General features: G+C 44.6%; 2 protein-coding genes across 2 annotated transcripts; one reads left to right on the forward strand and one right to left on the reverse strand.

Annotated features, from left to right (window-relative positions):
• The first annotated feature begins 1,488 nt into the window (after positions 1-1,488).
• Positions 1,489-15,779, forward strand: LOC140536493 (protein mono-ADP-ribosyltransferase PARP14-like). The gene is made up of 17 exons (XM_072658340.1): positions 1,489-1,756; positions 3,057-3,169; positions 3,285-3,327; positions 4,038-4,265; positions 4,449-4,676; positions 4,781-7,236; positions 7,337-7,582; positions 7,697-7,918; positions 8,004-8,118; positions 8,612-8,761; positions 9,087-9,149; positions 9,255-9,440; positions 9,541-9,747; positions 9,973-10,608; positions 10,711-10,856; positions 14,491-14,665; positions 14,768-15,779. The coding sequence occupies exons 1-17, from the start codon at positions 1,576-1,578 to the stop codon at positions 15,046-15,048; spliced, it is 5,676 nt and encodes a 1,891-aa protein (XP_072514441.1). The 5' UTR covers positions 1,489-1,575; the 3' UTR covers positions 15,049-15,779.
• A 2,319-nt stretch (positions 15,780-18,098) lies between these two features.
• On the reverse strand, positions 18,099-19,984 carry hrh2b (histamine receptor H2b). Its single transcript, XM_072659541.1, has 2 exons — positions 19,364-19,984; positions 18,099-18,473 (listed from the first exon to the last, which is right to left on the reverse strand). Exons 1-2 carry the CDS (start codon positions 19,982-19,984, stop codon positions 18,099-18,101), a joined length of 996 nt encoding a protein of 331 aa, XP_072515642.1.
• Positions 19,985-20,502: the final 518 nt, after the last annotated feature.

Consider the following 20,502-nt stretch of genomic DNA (forward strand, 5'->3'; position numbering starts at 1 on the left):
TCAGATGACTGTATAGAGGTTTACAGAGCTTGACTGTAAATATGTGCAAATGTTTACCACATCACTATAGTTGTTGGTTAAAGTTACAGCGTTCCTAAACTGAACAGATTGTCCAACCATTTTTCATCATTTTACAGTTACTGATAAGGTTCTTCTGGAGATCAGGAGTAATACAAAAATCCAGCAGTATGGTCTTAACAGCCGTGCTCTGGAGAAAACGAAAAGTAGAACATGTTTTTGATCAGTCCACTAAAGTCCTTCTAGAACTTTACTTGTGGGGTGGAACAGTGGAGAATGTCATGATGATGCCAGAAGAGCAAGCTGGCAAACTGAAAGTCCTCCCTGCATAAACGAAACTCCTCCCAGTACAACCAGAACTCCTCCCAGTACAACCGTAACTCCTCCCAGTACAACCAGAACTCCTCCTAGTACAACCGTAACTCCTCCCAGTACAACCGTAACTCCTCCTAGTACAACCGTAACTCCTCCCAGTACAACCGTAACTCCTCCCAGTACAACCAGAACTCCTCCTAGTACAACCGTAACTCCTCCTAGTACAACCAGAACTTCTCCTAGTACAACCGTAACTCCTCCCAGTACAACCAGAACTCCTCCCAGTACAACCGTAACTCCTCCTAGTACAACTGAAACTCCTACCAGTACAACCGAAACCCCTCCCAGTACAACCCCTCCCAGTACAGTATTATTGTGAGTTTACCCACCCTGTGTGAAAATGTAATTGCCCCCCCATCCCTACTCAATTAACCAAAAGTAGTTGACAGCAGGAATCAAATAAACCAGACAGGCATAGACTTGATTACAGCCAGGCCTGTTAAATCCATACACCACTTAAATAGAACGCTTCCAGCTGTGCAGCCAGATGGTTAAACTGGCTAAACAGCTTAGCCTTTAATGACCAGCATAGCTAGCTAGCGTATGCTTTCATGGTGAACTTGGTGAACTGGTTGGTCTGCTAGCATGACTAACTATTGATAGTGACTGACAGGTTTGGTCAAGCTGCTCAACGTAGCCGTAAGTCCTGTAGGTTGTGAGGTGGGACCTCCAAGAGCATTAATAAGCCTTAGGCGCCCATGAACTTGTCTCGGGTTCAACGGTTGTCCTTGCTTGGAGCACTTTTGGTAGGTACTGACTACTGCATACCCTTGGGAACACCCTACAAACCCTGCCAGATGTCTTAAAGGTGTTCTGACCCAATCTTCAGATTCGTACGCTTGCTATAACACCTGTATCCTGTGTCTACTGTATCCAGCCCTATGACAGGAGCCACTGTAGATGATGATAGATGTTCTTCTCGTGCCAGTGGTCATAATGTTATGGCTAATAGATGTATACTCAAATCAAGGCAATAATGTGGGGCAATGTCCACACATAAAACAGTTGAGTAAGCGCGTGTGAGTTCACAGAGAACGAAACCTATCCACGCGTCAGCTCAGAGCTCGAGCCTGTTCTGGGGAAACGAAAGTGAAAGTAACCCGGAGCTCCGCGGCTCCTCAGCAACGAGTTCTGCGGCTCTTCGACGTTTTCTCACACCGGAACAGGGCGACGAGGAGCGGTATGGAGAAATACCCCTACCCCCTCACCGTGGAGGGACCCTGGCGTCCTCCCTCCACCAAAAACCTCAAATCCAAACTCCAGATTTACTTTCAGAGCAGGAGGAAGTCTCAGGGTGGAGACTGCGAGGTGAAGATCTCCGATCAGAGCGGCGTCGTTACGGTTCTGTTCAAGTCAGAAGAAAGTAAGTATCTAAGTCTTCTACACTGAAACTGTAGCCCTATCAGAACAGGGCAGCAGACTAGTGCCCTGCATCGGCATCAGTAGAGCACTTCATCCAGGCTTTCCTTACCTACGTGATTTACCCAACTTCATGTAATAGTGGAGTGCCGGTGGCCTTCACGACTGGGCCAGTGGGTATATTTGGGTATATATCTTGTTGGAAGACAATAAAACACGCACTGACATATGAAATATTTCCAATATCCACAAATACAGGCTGTCTACACTGTATCCGCTTCAAATCCGAGTGCGCGTAGATGCGTGATTTACGGTAATGCTCGAGTAAATAAACACCCAGAAACATCGAGAAGGAAGGGCTGTTTTCTTGCCACCAGAAGTAAAAATATTCACAAATAACATAGAATTTAACAATTAATTAATTTATTAATTCAATGTACATGTATTCCAGAAGTGTACACGTAAAAAACCCCACACAATTATTTAATTACTGATATAGCTGATAAGTGCTTTCTTAGGAAGGACGTTGTTATTGGATGTTAATGGACTTAAGGGTTAATGCTGTCATTATTGAGTTTTTACTTAAATACAAAATATATTATAAATGTGTTTAATTAAACAATGCACATATTTAAATTCATATGCACACACATTGTAAAAAGACATGTTATTAAATTATTCATATTTTCTACCTCATAACATTGAAGGTTATAACTTTGTACCGATTTTGCATTTAAGCTACTTCATAGTGTCAGTGATTTTAAGCTTTACAAGCACTGGGGAAAAGATTGGGACTGTTAAAGTAAATTGATTGGCTCAGTAATAACACCATTATCTCAGAGAGGCAACCTTTGGCAAACACCAGAATAATTGTGGGGGTTTTTACTGTAGCATTTTATTAAAATAATAAAATTAATATATAAAATAATAATTCCATACTAAAGTCCTAATCGATGCTCATTTCTCAAATTCCCCCAACAATGCCACTATACTGTACAGTCAAACGCCAAGAGATATTAGCGCCTTCTGCTGGGCTGTCGTTCTTAATTTCTCATGTGGACAGAGAGATTTTCAAAAACACAGCAGGAGGCGGAGAGAAAAGTCAATGTTTTTTTAAAAGTATCCAGATAAATGTGAACGATGCCTCAGACTCCTCCAGTAATAGCTTAGTCCCCTGTTTACTAATCTGTGGTGATGTCCCTTGGTCTGGAGCTGGAATCACTGGTGAAGTCTAAGATACAGTCCTGTTAATCCAGCATTTTAAACGACTGCTCTTCACTGAGGACCTTCTGCTTTTGTTCCAGTTCGAGATCAAGTTCTCGCTAAGAGAGATCACTCCATAACTGTTGAAAATCAGGTGGTGAAACTGACGGTGTTCAAACCTGGAGAAGATCAGACAGAGGAGACCAGTGGAGCGGTAAGTCTACAAAACTGCTTTACTTAGGTTTAATTATTATAAGCAGCATTTTCCTACCAGTTTGGAGTCAGATGATCCCTCACTGCTGTTCCTCCTGTTTTACTTTTTTTATTAGGTTGGAACAGAAAGTGATGTGGCAGCCAGCTTTCAGCATCAAGGTCTATCTATCTATCTATCTATCTATCTATCTATCTATCTATCTATGTCTGTCTGTCTGTCTGTCTATCTATTTATCTATCTGTCTGTTTGTATGTCTGTCTGTCTATCTATCTATCTGTCTGTCTGTCTGTCTATCTATCTATCTATCTGTCTGTCTGTCTGTCTGTCTGTCTATCTATCTATCTATCTATCTATATATCTGTCTGTCTGTCTGTCTATCTATCTATCTATCTATCTATCTATCTATCTGTCTGTCTGTCTGTCTGTCTATCTATTTGTCTGTCTGTCTGTCTATCTGTCTGTCTATCTGTCTGTCTGTCTGTCTATCTATCTATCTATCTATCTGTCTGTATGTCTGTCTGTCTATCCATCTGTCTGTCTATCTGTCTGTCTGTCTGTCTATCTATCTATCTGTCTATCTATCTATCTATCTATCTATCTATCTACCTGTCTGTCTGTCTGTCTGTCTATCTATCTATCTGTATGTCTCTATCTAGCTATTCGTCTGTCTGACTGTCTATCGATCTATCTATCCATCTTTCCATCTTTAAGCAGATCATTCTGTAGACTCTTTGACATTATTAAACCTGAAGTAAATTCTACAGTTGCCTCATATTTTACATATATATAATCACAATTTCATGTGAGCGTGGGTTCTGCAGTTGTTTGATTTCTGTTGTTCATCAATCTTCCCACGTTCTACCTCCAGCTGGCACTGAGGGGAGTCAAAGTGACCCAAAAGAGGAATCTCCCAAGGACAGTTTGGGATACCCTCCACAGTCCAGTGCTGTGGTCCTGGAGAAACTGCCAAACCACTTTTTCAGAGATACTCTTGTGCTCTTAGTGGAGAACATCAGTAGTCTTTCTGAAGAGAAGTTTTCCTTGGAGTTAATAACAGAATCAAGCAGTGCTGTCGTGACCTTTAATGACCCCAGCGGTAAGTCCTTAACAAGTAATGTGTGGAGTAAAATTGCTGTTGTAACTACCTCTATATGATTCTTCTGCAAGTACGACTGATCCTGACTGTTTTTTTTCAAAAGCACCTTCTGTATACAAGGCATTGCTCTAAACACTCTCTATACCAGTAAAAAATGAACTTAACACAATTGTCTTTCTACAGTTTCTGAGAAGTTCCTTATGGCGAGCAGAAGCAATAAAAAATTCCTGCAGTTTGGTCTTGTGGGTCGAACTCTGGAAAAAAGTACAAGTGCTAAAGTGGAAAATTTGTCTGACCATGTCTCCAAAGACCTGATCGACGTATACTTTGAAAATTGTGGTGGAGAGGTGGAGGATATCACCATGATTCCAGAGGAGCAAGCTGCCATTGTCACGTTTCATAGTTATGAAGGTAAATGATTGGTGCATTTAGGTTAAAATTACACCAGAAGTTTCACCACGTTGTATTTAATTTACCTAGATTATGACATAAATGTCTACCATCACTGTTTTCAGGCGTTGAGAAAATTCTTGGGAAAGAACACCTTATTGGCGAGACTCCAGTCAATGTATACCCATATGTCAAGTCTTTGGGTACAGCCTTGTATGGCAAAGACAGACCAACATGGAGTCTTCCCAAACCTTTCACAGAGCAGATCCATCCTGCTATCAGAGACTTCCTCCAGAAGAATGGACTAATAGCTTCCATCTGTAATGAGATGAGCTCCTATTTCTGTGAAGTAAACATGGACAAAGCTGAAGTCCAGCTCAGCCCTCTTCCTACACTCCTAAAGCAGAAAGGTATAACCAAGAGGAACATAGACAGCTGGAGGCAACAAGCCACAGATGGATTTAGAACCATTCTCTCCAAGTATGCTGTTTTTGAGCATGCAGTGTTGCCTTCTATGTGGGCGACATTAGAGAAAGACATCAGATCCGTAGTGAAAAACAAAGCTTTCATGAAGATGGATGGTGGATACCTGACACTGGCAGGAATGGCTCGAGACATTAACCTGCTAAAGCAGATTTTGGAAGATTTGTTCAAGACAACATCAAGTCAAATGGAACGGGACAAGAACAGTTCCTCAGACAGCGTGGAGATGCCCTCTGCCATGTTCTCTTTGCTTCTCCAGGAAGGATTGCTACGCAATGCTATGGCCAAATACCCAAAGCTGAAACTCGAACACAGAAAAGACAATCAGTTAACATTGCAGGGTCTTCCTATGGAGATTCTTGACATAAAAAATTGGATCCTTGAGAAGAAATTTAGCATGAAACAGAAGTCTCTGAAAATGGACCATTCATTGCTGGAGTTCCTGAGATCAGTGGACTGTGAGGAGATGTCGGGAGATCTGTTCACATCCAAAGGAATTAGTGCTGTCTACAAAGTTACAAATGGAGATGTTGTGTTGACAGGAAGCACAGACTCGACTCTGGCTGAGGCAGAAAGTAGGCTTCAAACGATGCTTACATCCAGGACCCTCCCTTTGGAGGACCTAGGTGTGCTCGAAAAGCCTGAATGGCGTTCTCTCCGAAACCAACTGTGTGACACATACAACTCATCCAGGAAGAAAAGTGTGGTTATCACACCCGCAAGAAACAAGGACACACTTGTAGTTTCTGGCTTTAAGGATCCAGTCTCGGAAGTCAGCAAGAACTTGGAGAACTTCATTCATAAACACTCAAAGATCGAAGAGGTCATTCGTGTCAAGTCCTGTGCTGTGGTGAAATTCATAAACGATAAAAAGTGTGAGGCCTGGGCGAAATTTGTAAAGCCCAACGAGGTAAAAGTACTCTTCGATCCAAGAAGACCCTTGATCCGACTGTCTGGAGAACGTGTTCATGTCCAACCAGCCATGGAGAATTTTCAGGAAATTGCAGAATCTCTCCACATTGATAGAATGACAATAAACAAGGCAGGTGCTAAGAAGTACTTCCAGGAACAGAAAGCCATGTTTCTGTTAATGATAAAGGAACACAGATTTGTGGTCGTTCTCGAGGAAGGTCACATGCTAGAAGATGATGAAGAGGATGAAGATGATTATGACGGTGACAGACTGGAGGAGTTTGGACAGCTGTCCTGTAAGGTCCAGATGTCTGGAGTTACCATCACAGTCAGAAGAGCTGATATCTGTCAGTTTAGGGTAGATGCTGTGGTCAATGCTGCCAACGAAGACTTGAAGCACATTGGCGGTGTGGCTTTGGCTCTCCTGAATACTGCTGGACCAGGTTTACAAGAGGACAGTGACCGATATGTAGCTGCGAAAGGAAGGGTGCCACCTGGGCATGCCGTCACTACTGGAGCAGGACGTCTTCCATGCAAATATGTGGTACATGCTGTAGGTCCTCGCTACTTGGACACAGACAGGTTTACAGCAGTGAAGAGGCTGAGGCAGGCTGTGAGGGAAAGTTTGAATCAAGCTGTGGAAAACAAGTGCTCCTCCATTGCAGTTCCAGCCATCAGCTCAGGAATATTTGGCTTTCCTCTTGAACTGTGCACTGAGACCATTTCCAAGGAACTCCACGCTTTCGTTGAAGACCAGGGCCGTCAAGGAGGGAGGAACGTGTTGACTGAGATTCATCTGGTGGACAATAATGCCAGCACTGTGAATGCCATGGCTCAGGCTATTAGGAAGGAATTTGCAGACTTCAACCCCAAGATGACTTTTCCACAGCAAATGAGATCTTATCGTGGGAGGAATTATCGCGGACGTGGCTATCAAGTTCAGGGACATCGCAACCAAGGTGCTTATGGACATGAAAGTGCCGGATCATGGAGTAATGAACCCCGGTTTAACAAAGGAAATAAATCCGCAGGGGTTGAAACCTCAGAAAGGCAAAGGAGACAGATCCCAAACCAGTCATCCAGAACGCAATCTGACAACTCGGATGCATCAGGGTCTCTTGAAACTCAGTCCACACAAGAAGGACTGAGAATCATTCTGAAAAAAGGGAATATCCAGGATGCAACTGTAAGTGAGCAGTTTGTTTCCACTTAAAGAAATCAATGTTTTTTTTATTTCAAAAAGCAAAAACAGACATTAACAGTTATCTGTACCATTCACTCCACAGTCTGATGTCATTGTCAATACCATCGCGGAAAACGTGGATCTCAGCACAGGCGCCGTCTCCAAAGCACTCCTAGAGGCAGCTGGTCCTCGACTCCAGTCAGAAGCTAGTTCTTATTTGGATTCCTTTGGATCATCTAAGCTAAATTATGGAGACATAGTGGTCACTGATGGATATAACCTTAAATGCCAGAAGGTCTTCCATACAGTTTGTCCGTATTGGAGTGGTGGAGCTGGGTCGGAAGCTGAGGTGATTCTGAGAGTTTTGTGACTCTGCTTAGCCCATACTTGCAAACAGTGTTCAATGCTATGTGTATCTTTATGCATGATATTAATATGCAGGATGTATTTCGTATTCCAACAGACACTGAAACAGATAATTAGAGAATGCCTTAAAAAGGCAGAACACCAGAAAAAGGCTTCGGTGTCCTTTCCAGCAGTTGGTACAGGGAACCTTCACTTTCCCAAAGAACTGGTGTCCAGAATTCTGCTAAGAGAGATTCATGACTTCAGTGCCAGAGTCACTCCTCAGTACCTTCAAGAAGTGACTGTGGTTGTTCACCCTTCAGACAACGAGACTGTACAGGTACTGGAATGAGGAGCTCTTTACATGTTGGGTGTTTGGGGAAAGCTTCTGGCTTCTTGTAATCGTTTCTGTTTCTGCCCTTCAGTGTTTCACAAAGAGCTTCAGAGGTGGGAAGCCAGGTCCCATCACTAAAAGTGCAGCGGCCTTTCCGCAACCATCACCTAAAAAATCACCTGTTGCCAAGTCCTCACAGTCTCCGGGTGAGTGTCTAGCATATGGTTTACCTATTGCAGATGTTAGCATGTTTGTTTAAAGCGAAATTTGGTGAATGTCACTTTCCCCAAACTGCATGTCTGAGGGTGTTTTTACGTTCTGTTGTTACGTTTTGTTGTTCTGGTCTGAATCGGTGAAAGGCACTGGATACAATTCTGGGGAATGACTTCAGAAGCTTCAAAGATTTTAGGCTTTAAAGAAGCTAATTTCAGACACGACCAATGCTGTATAGCCCCTTAAACAGCCTATGCCTGTTATTACAAACTTCTGTTACCAAAGAATTGCACCACCAGTTTGTACAGAAGTCCCTGTAGTTACTGACTAATTCACCCTCGCTACGTTAAGGGGTTAAGTGATTACTTTCGCCTGACTGTCCCGTTAGTTTTTTATTCTAATGAACTAAAAGTGATGACATGCAGAAATAACACAAAAAAAAAACAGTACAATCATGACTAAAGTGATCCTTATGTGATACACCAGGACTCTTTGGCGTGGTTTCCACTCCTACCCTTGGGGTGCACAGAGTGCAGGTGGGGCATGTGGCTCTGGAGGTGTCGTCTGGTGACATCACCAAAGAGAAAAGTGACGCCATTGTAAACTCCTCAAATGTGTCATTCTCTTTAAGAGCAGGTAAGCATGTTTCGGTATACAGGGTTCTACTTTCATATGAAAGTCGCTAATATGGGATAGGACAGTTAGATGTGTCCTGATGGAGCATATGATTGCAAAAAGTGATTCTGTTATGAGCGTTTTAGGACTGTTTTACTGATAAACCCTAAGGACTGACTCATAAACCACCAGTATATATAATACAGTATATATAATTGATAGAATTGACCGTTAGCAAGGATATTTTGTCTATATGCATTCTTGGAGGTTGGCGGTGTTGCTGGCATGATGTGGAGAAACATAATTCTCCTACAAGCAACATTTTATCTGACCTGTATTCATCTAGGAGTCTCCAAGGCCATTTTAGATGCTGCTGGGAAAACAGTGGAACTGGAATGTGCACAGATTGGTCTGTAAACCCTTTGAATTTACACATGAAATTCGTTTCCGTAAGCCAGCATTTAGTGTTCCGATGATTTACGAGCCTCTGTTTGTGTGTTTGTTCTCTCCTCAGTCAAACAACAAAGTCTTCAGCAAAAAGAAGCGATAGTGACCTCTGGAGGACAGCTCCCATGCAATCACATAATCCACATCGTAGGCCGGAACAATGCTGCAGACATCAAGGATGTGGTTTACTCTGTCTTAAAGTTGTGCGAGGCAATGAAGTACTCTTCTGTTGCCTTTCCAGCACTTGGCACAGGTACAGTACAGAAGTCCTGATCATCTCACTGAAGTACTGGAGGTACAGGTACGGCTGCCTAGAAAAAAGTATGTGATCTTGGTGTCTCAATCTCGATTAGGCCAAGGAGGGGCAAGTCCTTCTGTCGTCGCCGATGCCATGATTGACGCCGTCATCGAGTTTGTGAAGAAGAAAAAAGGACAGCATGTACAAAGTGTGAAGTTTCTGATATTCCAGGCGCCCATGGTGTCGGATTTCTATCAGAGCATGCTGAAGAGGCAGCAGGAGGGTGTGGAGGAGGAGCCCGGAGTGCTCGGCTGGATAAAAGGTTGGTGGACATTACAACTCAAAAGATCCATTCATATATTGTGTTGAAGGACAAGGCGTGTAAGTTCACAGGGCTCAGAGTGGTCCTAGTGGTAGTAATCAGGGAAGTTGACATGAACGAAGATTGGCCTTTCTAACTGACTAATTTTTGGGATAAATCATGAAAAAAAGCTTAAATTTTTATACTCACCTTATTCTCCTTTTCATTTTATCAAACACAAAAAAGAAAAATTTGACGCCATGACCAACTACATAACGGGCAGCCACAGTCCAGAATCTCCTGCACATGACGAATTTGAGATGGTGGGAGAAGAGTTTGAGCCGGCTGTGTTTCAGCTGTGTGGAGAGAGCCAGCAGGACCTGAAAGAAGCCCGGGAACTGATCAACAGCTTAATTGTGAGGGAGCATACAAGTTTATGCTTCCGGGACTCGGCCATCAACCAATTCACCAAGGAGGACGGGGAGGTGCTGACTAACCTGCAGAGGGAGCTCGCGGTCAGCATCCAGCTGAAGAAGAGTGGCCCGGAGCCGGTCATCACCGTGGAGGGCCTGACTCGAGACTTGGTGAAGGTGGAGAGCACCATCCGGGACATGATCCGCAAAGTGGAGAAGAACGAGTCTCGCAAACGTGAGGCCTTCATGGTCAGCAGCCTGGTCGAGTGGCAATATCTGGACAGTGCCAAGAACAAGCTCATGCCTTTCGATTATTTCACCAACTATGACTTGGAGGAAGCCTTCGGACAAAAACTGCCTCGCATAAAGATCAAGATCAACGGCGAGACATATGAGGTCGATTTAGGCCGAAAAATCGCTGTTGGAGAAAGAAAAAAGCAGGTGGAGCTGAAGAGGGTTGACCGGAGAGGTAAGATTCTCTACACAGCTAAAATCAGTCATTTCTGCTGGGTGTTTCAGTTGTCCTGTGCAATGACCTTCTCCTGTCCACTTCTTTTATGACTTTTTGTAGACAATACCTCTGTCCCACTGCCCAGTCACTGGGAGGACATGAAGGGAACCTTTATTAAGCGGGTCCAAATTCAACAAGGCTCCCAGGAATACATGGAGGTGGAGAAGGAGTTCAGGAGAACTGGACTGAACAATAACATCCTTAACGTAAGATTGCAAAGGAGCTTGATTTGCATCATGCTAACAACTTCCATGCTTAGCCACCTGTCCACCTGCTTCCTTTATTCCCACAGCATCTCTCCAAGCCTGTCTCCAAAGAAACCCTAACATTGCCAGGGAACCTCCTGATCCTGAAGAAATTACCATAGTTTCCTTCATTCCACACTAAACAGAGCAGTGCCTAGACTGACGGAAATGGAAGCATTAGCGTTAGCATTAGGTGTGCAACTGCTCACTGTCTCAAATGTGAAAACCCACAGATGTGCTTTGGTAAGCTGAATCTACAAGCTAAACACAGGTGGACATCTAAGTGGGAAGAGAGGTTTCGGAGGAGGAACATCTAAACATCTAACGCTAAATCTCACTATGACTAATAATCTTTACCTTGTTTACGAGTCTAGGGCAAAGTCTTTGCCACGCTCCACCACTCCTATCTCATATCACTTTTTAGAGGCTGGGCCTTGCTTCCTACCACAGAGCAGAAGCCACCTGAGCTCCAGTCCAAAGTTCTCTGAGTTCTCTGACTGTGTCCTCTCAAATCATCATGGTCTGAACTAGAGTGTAGTTTTGTGTCTAGGCAGTGGTGTTGCTCGCTAATATTGCTAAAGATAACAGCCACAGCATTAAAACCACTGACAGATCAAATCCAGAACATTGATCCATTGATGTTCTAGACGACTGGGTCATAACATCTCCAAATCAGCAGTGGTCAGTACCAACTGAAAGTACCCTGAGGACAACCGGTGAAGGGGCAATCAAGTCTCACTGACGCTCATGGAAGGCCCACTTCTTTAAGGGCTGATTCTACTACAGCAGGGATATGATCCAAAATATGCTAAATGGACAAAAGTATTGGGACACTTGCTTATACACTGTTTCTTCTGAAATCAAGACTATTAAAAGAGCTGATCCTGCTTTTGTTGGAGTGACTGTCTCTACTGTCCAGAGAAGAAGGCTTTCTACTACATTTCCGAACATTGCTGTGAGGATTTGATAGCGACAAGTGCGTTCTTGTCCTCAACTCCCCAACTCATCCCAGCCAAAGGTTCCAATCCATCATTCCAGAGAACATAGTTCCACTGCTCCGCAGCTCAATGCTCAATGGTTTATCAAGCTGGGAGCCCTGTTTTATTGGCAGTAATAAAGGGGCTAGACAAGCAGTGAGTGTGCATCCTCTGCATCTGACCCACGCAAACTATTCACCATCTTCTCCTCTCTCCTCAACCCTCCTACTCCCCCACCTCCCACTACCCTGTCTGCAGACGATTTTGTCTCCTTCTTTGAAGAAAAGGTTGACAAGATCCGCCGATCCTTCCCCCCTGCCTCTACCCCCCTCTCCAGACACTGCCCTCCTCCTCCCTCTTCTCTGACTTGCTTCTCTCCTCTTTCCACAGATGACCTCCTACATCTTCTCACCTCCAATAATCCTACCACCTGTCCACTAGACCCTATTCCATCCCCTCTGTTCCAAACAATCGCTCCAAACCTCCTCCCCTTCATCTCCTCTATCATAAACAGCTCTTTGTCATCAGGTCAGGTACCATCGGCCTTCAAGTCTGCCAGAGTCGTGCCCATCCTAAAGAAACCAACTCTAGACAGCTTGGACATCGGCAACTACAGACCTATCTCTCTTCTCTCTTTCCTCTCAAAGATTCTCGAACGTTCCGTCTACAACCAACTGTCTCTCTTTCTCACTCTGAACAATCTTCAGGACCCCCACCAGTCTGGCTTCAAAGCTGCACACTCTACTGAAACTGCTCTCATTGCAGTTACAGAGAAGCTCCATGCAGCTAAAGCTGCCAGACTGTCCTCGGTTCTGATCCTTCTTGACCTCTCCGCAGCTTTTGACACAGTGGACCACAAGATCCTCCTGTCTATCCTTGCCGGTCTTGGAATTACCGGCTCTGCATGGCAATGGTTCGCATCATACCTGCAGGGACGCTCATACCAGGTAACGTGGCAGGGCGACACGTCCGCTCCTTGTAGTCTCTCCACTGGCGTTCCACAAGGCTCAGTTCTTGGTCCTCTTCTTTTCTCACTATACACCCACTCTCTTGGTAAAGTGATCTCCTCCCATGGATTCTCTTACCACTGCTACGCCGACGACACTCAACTCATGCTCTCTTTCCCACCGTCTGACACACAGGTCTCCACCCGTATCTCAGCATGCCTCGCCGACGTCTCGTCTTGGATGGCGGCTCACCACCTCAAACTCAACCCCAGCAAGACGGAGTTGCTGTACATCCCGGGAACTGCTGGACCAAGAAACGATCTTGCCATCACCTTCGAGAACTCACTGGTCACTCCCTCTACTGAAGCCCGAAGCCTTGGTGTAGTGATGGATGATCAGTTATCGTTCTCAAGTCATGTTGCAAACGTAACTCGGTCCTGCAGATTTCTTCTGTACAACATCCGGAGAATTCGACCCTTCCTCTCTAGAGAGGCCACCCAGGTGCTTGTTCAGTCTCTCGTCACTTCCAGACTTGACTACTGCAACTCTCTTCTGGCTGGTCTCCCTCTGCGCACCATCAGGCCCCTGCAACTCATCCAGAATGCAGCGGCACGGGTCGTCTTCAATGTCCCTAAATTCAGCCATGTCACTCCACTGCTGCGTTCTCTCCACTGGCTTCCTGTAGCTGCCCGCATCAGATTTAAAACCCTGACGCTGGCCTACAAAGCCAAGAACGGACCAGCCCCTCCGTATCTGATGGCAATGGTCAAAAGCCGATCCGCACCAAGAGCCCTTCGAGCTTCAAGTACGGCTCGGCTCGACCCACCATCCCTCAAAATCCGCGGAAGACAAGCGTCCAGGCTTTTTTCTGTCCTGGCACCAAAGTGGTGGAACGAGCTGCCCCTGGATGTCCGAACGGCCGAGTCGCTCGCTGTCTTCAAACGCAGACTGAAGACCCACCTCTTCAGAGAGTACTTGGACGAATAGTTCTATGGTTGCCTTATTGTATTGTGTTTAGTAATGTCTAAGCTTGGAGGTATCTTTTGTATTAGTCTATTCTAACTAGCTGAGGTTTTCTTGGGTAAATAGCAAAGCACTTTGTAAGTCGCTCTGGATAAGAGCGTCTGCTAAATGCCATAAATGTAAATGTAAATGTAAATTTGCAGTGTGCACTTTTTAGAGGCTGGGCCTTGCTTCTTACCACCAAGCAGACCCACCCGAACTCCAGTCCAAAGAGTTCTCTGACTGTCTTCTCTCAAATCATCATGATCTGAACTAGCAGAGTGTAGTTTTGTGTCTAGGCAGCGATGTTGCTTGCTAATATTGCTAAAGATAACAAGTATGTGGAGCTACAGCTAATATTAGCCAGCTGCTTTGCCGTCTTGGAGGAGATCGATCTTTGGAGGATCACAGAGCTAGCTTGGCATCAGTTAGCAAACCTTACAGATCTCTCGGCTTTCTCCAGCACTGAAACATGAAGCACTGGACATCTGATCACCAGGCTTTAGCTGAAGTGTTCTTAGACCACTGATGTCCGTCCAAATTTTGCTTATTTAGTGTAGCGGTGGAATGAAAAGGCTAATATTGCTAACATACATGATAACTAGCTAGCTCTTTACAACACCATAGAGCAACATGGTGGGATATTTACCCTGTTTTTGATGTTCTCAGATTGAGAGAGTCCAGAACAGCACTCTGTGGAGGAACTACATGATCCAGAAGAATCACCTGGATGAGAAGAACAAGCACCAGAACAACGAGAAGAAGCTTTTCCACGGCACCGACGCTGACAATATAGACAAGATCGACAAACGGGGCTTCAATCGGAGCTATGCTGGGATGCATGGTATGATTTATAGTCTGTAAAATCTGTGATATGCCGTTTCAGAAGGTCATTAGGAATTGGTGTTTCTGAAATCCTCTTTATCTTGTTTTGTCTTGTTCTAAGGTGCCATGTATGGAAACGGTGCGTATTTTGCTGTCGACCCAAGTTACTCAGCTCAGGGCTATTCCAGACCAGACCACCTTGGTCATAAGCGGATGTATCTGGCCAAAGTGCTGGTTGGTGACTACACTTCAGGGAAGCATGGTCTTCTTTCACCTCCAGCCAAGAGCTCCAACGGCACAGATTTGTATGACAGTGTCACTGATAATCAACAAAACCCGACTATGTTTGTGATCTTTCATGATGTGCAGGCATACCCAGAATACTTAATCACCTTTCAGTAGGTGTGGCTAATATTATTATTATTATTATTATTATTATTATTTTTGTGTGTTTCCTGCATTTCCTGCTTGAGAGAATATCTCATGTATTTCTCAAGTCTTAATAAATGAAGGGGTTCTCAGTGTTTACTTGATACCGCAATTATGATGAAGTCACACCGCCTTTGATTTTGCCTTAATCACTGAACAGTGGTGTGCATTTCACTGAAGCCTTCCTGAAAATGTGCTATGCAGTACTTCACATCTCCACAAGAGGGCAGGGAACTCAAATTCAAGAAGATCATGCACTGAAACACTAAGCTCATGCTGCGAATTTAGATTTTTCCTCTTGTTTATGTTTTTGTTTATGTTTTCTAACATGTGCAATTACTAAGGTTCTGGGCGTACTTGGTATTAGATGAGAATTCTGAATTTTTAAAACTGTCAAATTGATCAAATGGAAGAATAAATAAATAAATAAAAGTGGGGTTTGGTGGGTTTGGTGTGAAATGCCTCTATCAGGGCACTTTAGGGCACTTTCATGGTTCTATACATCCCTGACCACTTCGTAAAGTTGGTTTAAGTGCCTGAGACACACTGGACCAGGTTCACACCTGTACGTAGTTCTGTCCAGTAATGGTAAGACCACTAGGATTTCTCTTAACTCCAGGGGCCTTCAGACACTACATCTGTTAACAATGCAGTTTAACTGTACTGATTATTTCAGTCTTCACAATAAAAACAGCTGATTTAAACCCAGTGGGATTTTTTTTTACTCATTTTAAACATTTTTACTCAATTATCAAAACTGTCATTTATTTATTATTATTTATTGGCTTATTTGTGTGTTTATGAGCATTAGGGGGTGGAAGCGCATCAGTTCTGCAGATATTTCTTGTTTCCCCATCTAAGATCGACCGCTTCACTGAATCAGCCACAGCATTAAAACCACTGACAGATCAAATCCAGAACATTGGTCCATTGGACATTGATGTTCTAGACGACTGGGTCATAACATCTCCAAATCAGCAGTGGTCAGTACCAACTGAAAGTGCCCTGAGGACAACCGGTGAAGGGGCAATCAAGTCTCACTGACACTCATGGAAGGCCCACTTCTTTAAGAGCTGATTCTACTACAGCAGGGATATGATCCAAAATATGCTAAATTGACAAAAGTATTGGGACACTTGCTTATACACTATTTCTTTTGAAATCAAGGCTATTAAAAAGAGCTGATCCTGCTTTTGTTGGAGTGACTGTCTCTACTGTCCAGAGAAGAAGACTTTCTTCTACAACCTAAAGTAGGTGAATGCATTCATTAGAAGGGGCGTCCACAAACATTTGAACATGCTGTGTATCCGTAAATATTAGGGCAATTTTACGAGGCACTTTTGTAATTGTGTCCTGCAATACTTAATGTCTCCACAAGAGGTCAGGAAACACTAATGCATAGAGGTCACTCAGGCAGGGCTGGGAAAACATGAACAGCTGATGAACCCATTTTCCAACAACTTGGACCGACTTTCCATGCCTGTCTCTGTCACTGAGTTGAACACAGTGGGCCGTCTGTATCCTGTTTCATCCACAGCAATTAAACTCATTTGCATGAACTAATCTACCAACATAAGAACGCATCAGTCGGATGTTTCCCCTTTGCAAAGAAGCTGAGCTTTGAGTGAACCCTCTGAGGAAAGAAAGTGAATTTCAGATCAGACCATCTATCATTATATAACTCCCCCTACCTCCCCCCTCTATCTTCTACACACTGCACGCAGGAGGGGCTAAAAGATTAGGACGGTCACTTATTCATCATCACAGAGTGGAAGCGCTGACCTCCTTTAAATCCTAACTTCCTAACCAGCTCAATGATGCCACTGTTCCTGACGTACCTCACCTCTATCTCAGACCTTCCCTGGAGAGCACCAATCAACAGGCAGAGAGTGCATAGCCCGTAAATGAATATAAAAACCAAGGGGCCTAAAGCATCTTAAAGAAATACACTATACAGGGACAAAAGTATTGGGACACCTGACAGCCTTGAGAGATCAAGGCTATTAAAAAGAGTTTCTCCTGCTCTCTACTGTCCAGAGAAGAAAACTGACTTTCCACCAGATTTTGGAGGAAGAGCATTGCTGTAAGAATTTGATTGCATTCAGTGACTACAGCATTGTGTGTGCATTAGCGAGATCAGGATGTTGGATGATCACCATCCACCTCAACATCTTCAACTTTCTAACTCATCCCATCCCAAAAGTACTGGATGAAGCTCCACCACCACCATCATTCCAGAGAACGCAGTTCTTCCACTGCTCCATAGCTCAATGCCTCCTCCTGCGTGGTTTAAAAAGCAATGATGCTACTGAATATATCTGCGCCGATGGGCGTGGTGGTCTTAAAATAAAAAGGCGTGTGCCCAATGCGCGTACACCCCCGCATTGAAATAGCAATCCACCAAAGTCAGACCTCACCTGGTTCTTAAAGGGAAAGGCGAGTGACAAGCTGATTGGTTTATTGCGCTGATTGGACACATTGACACTCCCTAAATTGAGCTGTGCTGTGAAAGGGTTGACGGCTCGCCTATAAGATCGATAAAATAGTGCCCAAAGTGTTATTTAATAATTTTTTTTTCTAATTCTAAAGTTTTCTTAAGGTTTAAAAAAATTAAATGTATTTTATTTATTTAATTTATTATTTGGTGGTTCAGGTTTTAAAGGATTAACAATTATACCGAAATTTCGACAAATGCAAAAAGGCAAAGTATTAAAACAGCCTGGGGGTCCTAAGACATGAAGAATGTTGGGAAAATGATCAAATAAAAATAAATCGTTACTATTTTAGGCCATAAACATTCACAAATGTTACAATTTGACATTTGGAGGAAATAATATGAGACATATAAGACAAATGTAGAATATCAGCCCCCTAAAATGTACAATAGGAGTCAATTGGCAGCTGCTGACACTGGGAACATTGATTCCTGCCAATCAAACATGTGGTTCTAGACGGCTTCCTGTAGGTCTTTCGGCCTTCTCACACACTTCCCCAAGACCCACACAGACATTAACTGGTGTTTTCTAGGCTAGCGGCATCGTTTGCCTCTCGCAGGTTCCAGGTCCCCTTGTCGAGGTCGGCATCCACTTCTGCGTGCTCCTGCAGCGGAGGAGCTGACCGTAGGCCCGGCGGAAGTCTCGGTTGAGGGCCGGGTAGAGGATGGGGTTCAGGGCGGAGTTGAAGTAGCCCATCCAGAGCACCACAGAGTGAGTGAGGCTCGGTGGGTTGGTCTCGTGCCTCAGGCCCATGTAGGTGAAGTAGATGAAGTACGGAAGCCAGCAGATGACGAAGGCCCCCAGCACGGCTGCCAGAGTCATCGTGGCTTTGTGCTCCCGTGCTGTGGCAGTCAGGGACGCAGAACGGGTGACCGAGGGCGTGGCAGCTCGGATACGACGAGCCTGTGGAGGGAAAAGTTTACCTTTACTTACTGAGATGTAGAAAAGTATTTGCCCCCCGTCTGATTTCCCAGATTTCTGCATATTTACCATTAATCACTCATGTGAAGAAGTAATTGCCCCCTAATCTAATATGTGCTCTATCAGTGGAGATCAGTCTGTCGCACCAGTGTGGAGGAATTTCAGCCCACTCTTCTTTGTAGAGTTGCTCCAAATCTGCCTTATTGGAGGGCTTTTGAGCTTGAAGTACCTGCTTAACCTGAGGACTTTGACTAGGCCACTCCAGAACCCTTCAAAAGTGGACCTGCACTTGAGCTTCAGATTGCAGACTTCTGACTGGACCTTCTCCTGCAGAATTCATGGTTCTGTCAATTATAGGAAGTTGCCTGATGCAGCAAAGCATTCCCATGCTGTCACACAACCTCCACCATGTTTAACTGCTGGTATCATGTTTCTATTATAGAATGTTAGCTTGTTAGCATGTTAGCTTTAAGGCCAGACTTTAATTAACCAAACATTCTAGTCTTTCCACTGTCCAAAATAATGCCATTATGGATGTCTTAGCTTAGGAAAAATGAGCTAAACAGCGGAATCACTGAGCTGGTCACTATGGTAACCAGCTGCAACTACCGAACAAACAGGAAGTCAGCTTCTCAAATTCGACAACAACATTTCCTGACAAACACAAACAGCCGTGGAACACCGGCCCAACATTTGTGCTGGTTGGTGTTCATTATAACTAGATCAGTTTAATTTAATTAATTAATTAAGTTGATTGTTAATTGGTTAATTGAGAGGACGTGAACGGGCCAGTTACTGTTCCACCAGGGCAATTTTGGTGTTGCGAAGCTTTTTTCCTTTTCTAAATAAAACAATAACCCCAGTAAAGGTACCTGCTCATGTGCCACGAGTAGGACACGATGATACATCCCGCACATGACCAACAGGGGGAGGAAGAAGGTTCCCAAGGCATCCAGCAGAACGTAGTTGTTGTTCCACTCATACCGGCAGGTCCTGCCCTCCTTGCCCTCATCCCCCACCTCCCAGACCATGTTCTGCACGCTGAAGTCTGCTGTGTTCAGGCCTAGCTGGATGGGTACAAAGGCCATCGTCACAGAGAGGGCCCAGATGGTGCCGATGGCTGCTGCTACCCTTGGGCGAGTGACTCTCCTAGAGTAGCTTAGCGGCCCTGAGATGGCCAGGTAGCGGTCCACGCTGATAGCCAGCAGGGTATAGATGGAGGCAGTGCACAGCATTGCGTCCACGGAGAGGTAGATGTTGCAGAAGGTGCCCCCTAGTGACCAGCGGCCGCTGCGTAGCTCAAGGGTGGCGGTGAGGGGCAGCACCAACAGACCCAGAAGGAGGTCTGTTATAGCCAGTGACACCACAAAGCAATTGCTGATTCGCCAAAGTCGACGGCTAGTTCCTACTGCCAGACACACCAGCGTGTTTCCACTGATGGTCAGCACAATGAAGGCTACCAGCACCACCCAACGGAAGGCTGCGGACACCATGGTTCCTCTCACAGGACACTGCTGTACCTCATTAGTCTGGGGGTGGGGCTGTCCACTTTGGGTCGACTAATTTGCCTGATAACCCAGCCTGATATTTATTATTATAATATCTAAATTTGTTTTATTAGTCGTCTCTGGACCATTGGATCAGTCTGTTGCTGTTGACAGCTCTAGTCGGGACTAAATCCAATCACCTCCAGCTTTCATCTCCAGCATTTCCCTCAAATGGTCGTCTTCTTTTCTTTCGCCAAGTGGTTGGCGCAACGGATAACACCACTACTTGCCACTGAGCTGCCACACCATGTGGGAGACTGGGGTTCGATTCCTGGTCTGCGCTACACCAACAAGAGTCCTTGGGCAAGACTCCTATCACTACATTGGCCCTTCTCTGTAATACGAGTAACCTTGTAAGTCGCTCTGGATAAGAGCCTCAGCTAAATGCTGTAAATGTACATGGTCGTCTTCTTTACATGGTTCTAAGCCATGCACATATCCAAAAGAGTGTCCAGGACACCAGT

The sequence above is a fragment of the Salminus brasiliensis genome, chromosome 16 (genome assembly GCF_030463535.1).
Source record: "Salminus brasiliensis chromosome 16, fSalBra1.hap2, whole genome shotgun sequence".
NCBI lineage: Eukaryota > Metazoa > Chordata > Actinopteri > Characiformes > Bryconidae > Salminus > Salminus brasiliensis.

Coding starts and splice junctions, on each gene's coding strand:
- LOC140536493 (XM_072658340.1), top strand. CDS start 1,576: ATGGAGAAATACCCCTACCCCCTCACCGTGGAGGGACCCTGGCGTCCT. Junction 8,119..8,611: donor CAAGTCCTCACAGTCTCCGG/GTGAGTGTCTAG, acceptor GTGATACACCAG/GACTCTTTGGCGTGGTTTCC. Junction 14,666..14,767: donor GAGCTATGCTGGGATGCATG/GTATGATTTATA, acceptor TCTTGTTCTAAG/GTGCCATGTATGGAAACGGT.
- hrh2b (XM_072659541.1), bottom strand. CDS start 19,984: ATGGTGTCCGCAGCCTTCCGTTGGGTGGTGCTGGTAGCCTTCATTGTG. Junction 18,474..19,363: donor TACTCGTGGCACATGAGCAG/GTACCTTTACTG, acceptor TTCCCTCCACAG/GCTCGTCGTATCCGAGCTGC.